Source organism: Malus domestica, chromosome 11 (assembly GCF_042453785.1).
Source record: "Malus domestica chromosome 11, GDT2T_hap1".
In the NCBI taxonomy this organism is placed as follows: Eukaryota; Viridiplantae; Streptophyta; class Magnoliopsida; order Rosales; family Rosaceae; genus Malus; species Malus domestica.
The window spans coordinates 15,402,198-15,410,527 of NC_091671.1; the positions used below are offsets into that span (position 1 = coordinate 15,402,198).

The 8,330-nt window shown below is 37.3% G+C and overlaps 1 protein-coding gene across 1 annotated transcript; it reads right to left on the minus strand.

Annotated features, from left to right (window-relative positions):
* Positions 1-791: 791 nt before the first annotated feature.
* LOC103447977 (uncharacterized) lies at positions 792-2,610 on the minus strand. Its single transcript, XM_008387204.3, has 2 exons — positions 2,340-2,610; positions 792-1,496 (listed from the first exon to the last, which is right to left on the minus strand). Exons 1-2 carry the CDS (start codon positions 2,555-2,557, stop codon positions 1,043-1,045), a joined length of 672 nt encoding a protein of 223 aa, XP_008385426.1. The 5' UTR covers positions 2,558-2,610; the 3' UTR covers positions 792-1,042.
* Positions 2,611-8,330: the final 5,720 nt, after the last annotated feature.

Here is an 8,330-nt window from a genome sequence, read left to right on the forward strand (position 1 = left end):
GAATGATGTATTGATGCTAAAAAAAGATCTTATGTGTTCGATTCTCGCTATAGATGAATTTGAATCACATTATTACTAACTCATTGTATAGCTTAACCTACTCCCATGGGTTACGTGAAAAAAAGATTGGGGGGGGGGGGGGGTGCTTTGAGAAAAAATTGGTGGAGCAGTGAGAACCGCAGGCCTGTGTAGCCTGCAGGCTAATATTTTGATATTTTCTATTGCTCTGACTAATATTTTATATAAATTATTTTTATATGTATATGTACGTATTACTTCTTAGATAAGAAAAATATTTTGGGGCCTGTCCTATGAAACAACTCACACCTGCCTAAAGCCGGCTCTGCTTTGCACGGTACTGCCGTCACCAGGGCAACAATGCGGTATACATATGCCGCCGGACTGATGAGTACGTATGGCACGGCCACCGAGACCAAATCCATGGAAGAGAAGCGTAGCGCCCCAAAAGAAATCTGTGACAAGTAATATTCATGGTTATTTATTCGAATAGGTCAATAATTTGGTGAATCGAACCAGTATTCATGGTCATTTGGTCTTAGGAAGTGTATGCTAATGTCAATTTTGGTCAATTAAGTACGATTAATAGTTCACTGATCATATCAAATCTATGTATTTGTCAATTTTGGTCAATCGAATTGGGTTCGTGGTTAATTGGTCTTAAGAAAATCCATGTATCGGTTTTGTTTTCTGCTGCCGGAATCTGTCATATACGATTATAACTCCAGAAATCAGATTCTTTTTTCTCCGAAATAGCACTTTGACAGCGTAAAGGTCGAAAATACCTAACATTTATTCCCACTATACAGACACCATCCTGAAACAGGACTCAACATAGAATTTGTTCGAAGCACACCTTGTAACGGACTGCATATTCTGCACAACGGTTACAGTCATCATATTCATATATACATACCGATACAGGTATAGAAACTAAGATGTAGCAGTTCGAGTATAGTATAGTTAACAACCTTCCACATGACTTTCGAAATTTAGTTGGTCGTGCCTATGAAATTGCAGCATGTCAATACGTAGCTATTGCGCTGGATTTATAGCCATCCACTCCAGATGCATTGACATCAACCCAAACTTCATTCACACGACCAATAAATCGGAATGGGGAGTTGTACTGTGCAATTGAGTAAGCGTAGCTACTTTCTGCTGATGTAGAGTTTGCCCATGGAGACCTGCTCAAGCTGCTGGCAAGTTTCTCTGCCTCTTTCACAATGTTTGTATCTCTTGCGAACCCAGAGAACTTCCTGACGGCAATGTAATGACTATCCCATGTATAGGATTTCAAGTTGAGTTCGGGGAGGGGTGTGGGAGGGGTACTTTGGAACTTCGTAGGCACGTAGAATCTTACAAAATAGGCCGACGAGTGAAGGGGCCCAGCTCCTGGGACTATGCTTGTCAAAACAGGCGCTGTCATTGCAATCCGAGAGAAGTTCAAATTGGCACCTTGGATGTACTGGAACAGCCTGTGAGTTAATGGGTTGGGAAACTATTAGCAAAGTGCAACGGACAATTAAAATTGAAATAAACTGAGGGAAGTATTGACAGTAACCAACTAGCCAACCACGAAAGAAATCATGGATAACCAAGTTTACACAATAGCAAAAGCATATATAAGCGAATTGTATGCTATGTGCTCCTGCAGCGTTGTTAACAAATAAACTGCATATTTTCCAGTAATTGAGGATTAAGTTGATAAATTAGTACATATTAAAAGCTTTATTTTGGACAGTCACCAACGCATTGGGCGGCTGCTAGCAGGTTGATGTACATGGGACTCACAAGAGGATCCACATTTATCAACTGCTACCCACCGATACTCACGGGCAATGGTCCAACACACCCATGACTCATCCACATGTAAAAAACAATGTATCCGTTGCTAAAACAAGTTGCACATGATTGTGAAGGTGATACAAGGACACCGAGAAATGGGAAATATATCGAGCTTGAACCGTATCTTGCCTTATTTCGAAATTTATCAAATGACTACACCTTAGCTCCGAGAAATTTATCAAAATATCACTTATGAGTACATCATTATACGGTATGAATTCCCTCTCACAGCTCAAAGAACTGAATTTGCATAACATGCAAGGAACATAAACTGAGCAAACATATCTGAATTTAACAATTACTGGGTGCGGAGAGAAAATCATGGTGTGTATTTAACAATTATTGGTCCGAAAAAGAGAACCAAACGATCAATTACAAGGGAATTTCATGGCGGAAATTCACAATTAATTAACGAAAATAAAAACCCAGAAAATAAAATAAAAAACGCCAAGCTGGGTTAATGGGTAAAATACCTGTGGAAGCCATTTTTGGTGGCTTTCTCGAAGGAGATGTCTTTAACAGGAGCAGACATCCAGGGGGTTAGTCTGTAGAGTCTGATCTCGAAGTCGGATTCCGAGTGAACCACGGAGTACTGAGGCGACTCGATCGCGCTGCATACGCAGAAAAAGTTTGGGAGGACGACGATGGACAGTAGCAGCAGCGCCATTGATGACGACCTTGGAATCTCCATCTCTCTGCAGCTTTTTTATAACAGTGAAAGGCTGAAGGCCAGCCTTTTCGTCTAAATTAAACATGACCGGTTTGAAGAAAAGGATGAGGGAAAATTTGGGCCAGGCCTGTCAAGGTATGGGCTTTTATATATTAGACCACAATTGGTCCAAATTTGAACTGAGGACCCAAGAATTGGTTTTTAGGGTTTAAGGGTTTTACATATTCACCGAAATTTTGTTTTAGCATTGTCGGTCATGGGAGATTTTGATTTGGTTATGAGCCCCTAATCTCTTCTTCCAACATGCCTCAATTGCCACTCAATATTACAGTTCGGTATTATTCATTTCATTTGTAAGTGAGAGGATAAAAGTTAAAATCTCGTAGATGGTAAATTCGATACCAAATTAGATTGCTCATTGTATGACTTAGCCGAACCCCCTTCTTCTCTAAGTGCAAAATACATTGTTGACTAAACAAAAGCAGCCTCAATTTGCTCTCTAATATTTTTTATCTAATGACTCCATGTTCAAATGTGTACTAAATCTTTCTTACAAACGATACTCGTTTTCATATAAAAATACAAAATAGTTGAAAGAGTCATACTACTTCAATTTTTAACTATCCGAACTATATATTTATCAAGAGTCGTAGAACTGATTTGTAAACACGCATTGCCCTAGAATTTTTTTTTTTTGAACAAATGATATTATCTATACTAAGGGAAAGGGTGCACACTTAACCTCACACTGGGCTAGTAATAATAATGCAGTCCAACTTCGTTTTTTATAATAATAAAACCTAAGAACTCTCACTTACTAAGTGGCTGACCTAGAATTTAAGGGTGGACACGGGCCAGGCCGGGCCCAATTTTAAAGGGACTGGACCGAACCCGGGTTCAAAGGAGATGGGTCTGGGCGAGTCGAGGATTACATTTTCAAATATAGGAACCGACCCGGTTGAAACGGGCTAGATTGGGCGGGGTCCATGGGTCCCTTTTTTTTGTTTGAAAATAAAAGTAATAAAATTTGCAAAGATTGCAATTGCACGGATTTGCACAGATTGCAAACTGGCACAGATTGCAACTACATAGAGTCACAGACTGCATTTATGCAGATTTTGCACAAATTCACTGCAATGATTCACATCCAATCTAAATACAAAGTTCAACATCCAAGTTCATATATTAACAATACATCCAAAATAACATTACATCGTCCAACATCTAAAAATCAAAACAACATACAAAATATCCGAAAGTCCAAGACATCCAAATTCCAAAGTCTAAAAATCAAATAATCTAAAACAACATAAACATGACATCCACAATAAATTCCAAATTAACATCCACAACCACATTCAACATCCAAGTTCCAACAACAATCCTCATTGAATCTGTAAGCAAAAAAAGAATATAAACAACATTTTTAACGTCCAACATCATATTATCCTCATTGAATCATTGAAATTTAAAGTTTATTCATTTGAGTTTATAATATTACCGCAATTCATTTTCTTTTATTCGTTCAAGTTGTTTAAGAAGCTTCGATTTCAGGAACACTTGGTGAGATGGTTGAACTTGTAAATATAGTATTTGCTATTCTTCTTTTATATTCTACAACAAAAAACAAAAGAAGCACGTTAATTGTAAACCAATTAATATAAAGTTATAAACCAAACTATACAAAACAAAATAATTGCCTTCTTCACACTCTTGATAAAATTCAAACTTCGCTGGACTTGCTTCATACTCAATGTTGCTAATTGGTTCACTTATTAACTAGTTTTGGAGGCATATCAATGACTCCACTATTTGAGGAATGAGAAATGATCTAAAAGGGTCGATTACTCTCTTTCCTCCACTAAATGCACTCTCACTGGCAACTGTTGACACTTGAATTGGTAAGACATATTTCTCTATCAAAGCAAGTGTGGGATATGTGCTCATCCCCTTCAACTTCCACCATTTCAACACGTCAAATTGTAAACTATGTGGTACTTTCTTTACAATGTCAAGTAGATACCTATCCACCTCATGTGCAAACACAATATCCTCGGTGTCTTCAAGTTCCTTCTCCCAATCATCTATGATTTGACTAAATATCATTGGATTTTTTGTTGGCACATTAGAAGATAGTTATTTTACCCTTAAACAAGTAGTGTCAACAATTAAATCTTCTATACCCTTTTGTTGTGTTTGTGAACCAAAAGCTTGGTAAGCATATTCATCACACATCGCCTTCAACAATGTCTTCACTTCATTACTTTTCTATTGAAACTCTTATTCAAGAAGCTGTAATTGCTTTCTACACAAGTGCATGTAGTGCCTCAATTTGAACATTGGGTCTATGACAATGGCAACTACAAATATTTGATTAAGAGACTCAATTGAACCAAAATACTTTTGATATTTAGCTCTCATGCTCACTGCCATATCACGTAGCACTAACTCTACAATTCCTTCAGTTTGCATATATTCAAGCAAAAAAAGCTTTTCAATATCGTTTTCCACAGCAATGACATCATGAACAGCTGTATTAGATGTCGGATACTTATTTGTACTAACTTTCAAAGTTACAAGATAGAAGACCTTAAAAAATTCCACAAACATTTCTGCACCATCCTGATCTTCCTCCTTAGATGGTCCAACCCTCATTTCACTCACCACTTCTTCTCCTTCATCATTAAGCACCTTTTCCCTGAAATAGGTGAAATATATATTAGCTTCATCATCTTCAGACATCATTTCAAATACTTTTTTAAACTTTAAGCAAGATTCTAGCATCATGTATGTGCTATTCCACCTAGTAGGCACATCCATAACAACTAGACCCCTACCATCCAACTTCTCATTCTCCACACATTTCTTGAAATAACTAAACCTTCATGGACTTGATCTCACAAACCGCACGACATTTCTAAGAGCATCCACACTTGTATCTAATTTTTTCAACCCATCTTTCACTACCAAGTTGATAATATAAGCTAAGCACCTCACATGCATAAACTTGCCATACATAATAATTTTACGAACAAAATACTCTATTGCCACTTTATTAGCCGATGCATTGTCAACTGAGATACACATCACCTTTTCAATCTCCCACTCAACCAAACATTGCTCAATCACAGTGTTCTAAAAATCGGCCTAGGCGCTGGGCGGTGGAGTGCTGCAGGGATTTATGCTAAAACGTTCATCAAATCGGGTAGGAGTTAGTCGGCCGCCTAGGCGTTATTTAGGCGGTCTCGGCGGTGGTAGGCGGCGGTCTAGGCGGCCTATCGAAGCCTTGTCGGTTCTCTGTTTCGCTGCAATCTGACGAGAAGAGAAAAAGTAAACTGGAAATCTCAACGACACATACAAACCCCACTTGATTGTTCAAAGAATCCACCTCAGATTTCTTTGGATGCTGTTTGCTCGTTGGGGTTTTTGGAATTCTATCGGACTTTTGGAATGAAAGTTGGAGGTTTGGAGTAGCTTTGTGGAGGCGGTGGGAGATGTCTAATGGGGAGAACAACCTGGTTCTAAGAGAGAGAGGAGAAGAAGTGAAGAACAAGCGGCGATGGAAACCAGGCTGTTATGATACCAAAAGGAAATAGAGGGAGAGCCGGAGAGGTATAAGTATAAAAGTAAAACAACATGTGGTTATAATTAGTTGATGTAAACGAGGCACTCATAATAAAGGAGAGAGAGAGGTAAAACATATAAAGCTGCATGATTTGGCTTTTTTAATTAATATATTGAAACTATGTTGCAGAAGGTTGAGCGGAGAAGCGGAAAAGCTGCATGATTTGGCTATTTTAATTAATATATTGAAACTATGTTGCATAAGGGAAAGAGGAGAAGAGAAAAACCTGCATGATTTGGTTTTTTTAATTAATATATTAAAACGATGTTGCAGATGGCAGAGAGGAGAAGAATGAAAGAATAGGGAAAGAATTGGGTGGGTTAGGGCGAGCTGGGCCGTTATATATACTTACCATCTTATTAATTTTTGAATTTGGGTTAATAAAACAGTCCATCTTATTAAGTATAACTAGTTTTTTTTTATAATAAATTTAATTAAATTCTGAAAAAATTATAAATCCGCCTATATATACATAAAAATTCACATATGTATGTTCTTCTATAAGAAATAACATATTAATCAATAATTATATAAATTTGATATAGTAAATTTAATTAATTCATAAAATATATAAGAAATGTATCTACATCTGCCTAGGCCGCCTAGGCGCCTGCCTAGAACCCACCTAGCCGCCTAGGCGCTAGGCGCTAGCCTGCCGCCCGACTAGCACCTAACATTTGTTAGAACTTTGCTCAATCATCTTCCTTATTTCTTTGCCTTCTTGACTTGAAATCAAACAAAAGTTTAGAGTCCTTTTGTGCATATTCCATTCATTATCCACAAAACGAGCAGTTAGCACCATGTAGTTCAAATTTTGCACACTTATCCATGTATCAGTAGTCAAGCTCACTATATGATTATGTATCTCCTTTTTTAACTGATCTTTCACGATATCATACATATTGAATAACTCCCTCACAATAGTTCTCCGAGATGGAACATGGAATCTAGGCTGGACTTTGCACATCATCCACCTAAACCCCTCACTCCCCACAACATTAAAAGGTACCTCCTCGATCACAATATACTCAATAATACCTTCCACACTTTCTTCTTGGCTCCACCCTTTAGCAACAAGCATGTTTTTAACGTCCCTAGAAAGTCCATAACTGCCTAGAACCTTTTGCAACTCATTAGTTTGTTATATGACTCGCAATGTTTATTGATATGTTTAATGTAAGTACTAGTTCCACCCCCACTAGTATCACATGCAAACAATGGTTACACTTAACCTTCAATACTTGTACCTCCGCCATCTCTTTCTTTCCATCATTTTCTACTTCTCGTATTTCCGAGATGGTACACTTAGTGACATGATCCTAAACCCAAGATCTCTCAGAAGAAGATCTCTCTAGTGAATCTAATATAGTTGGTTGTTTTGTCTTTAGAATAGGTGGTGCTTTTCTTTTTCTGGAGGAGGAGGGTTTTGGGGGAGGCAATGATGATTTTGATTGTGTGGGTTGTGCTTGTTTTGGTTGTGGAGGACATGGTGATGTAGCCGTAGATGATGCTACATTAGTATTAGAGGTACTTTGACTTTGAGATTGAGACATTATATAAAAATCTGTAAAAATTAAATAATGGAAGTATATTCATTAATCAAATAAAGATAATTCGAAATATGCACACCAATTTCATGAAATTACCACAAAATATTAATCATCCAAGAAGGAAACAAAGTAGAAATCTTGGGTGGTCATTTGTTATATCCAATAATTTACAACCACATTGCAAGTAACAATTCTGACCTTTTAATGCCAATAAGGAAACAATGTATAGCATTCACAAATAAAAAGCACATAATCCATGAACTTATTGTTTCAAATTCAGTACCTGGGTTATTGGCACTTGATCTCTTAAGAATTGTAGATCGGCAAGAAGAAATGACCCAAAATATGTAATAAGTTCTTGCATCATGAATACAGCGTGAAGAAAAAATGATCTAGTTAATTCAAAGCTGAAATTTTGATAGATGAGCAATCAACTACAACCTCAAAGTTGATGATAATCGCAATCAACTCCAACTTCAATCCTAAAATAACCCAAAATTTGTAATTCAAAGTTGAAATGACCCAAAATTTGCAAATGGTGGAGAATCACAGAAAATGAATCTCACCAGTACCCTTGTTGGCTTGCAAAATGGCAACAACGCTTAAACACTTCTCAATA

Excerpts from the sequence above, each read along its gene's own strand:
- LOC103447977 (XM_008387204.3), bottom strand. The coding sequence starts at position 2,557 with ATGGAGATTCCAAGGTCGTCATCAATGGCGCTGCTGCTACTGTCCATC. Across the intron at positions 1,497-2,339 it reads ACCAAAAATGGCTTCCACAG|GCTGTTCCAGTACATCCAAG; the intron begins GTATTTTACCCA and ends ATTAACTCACAG.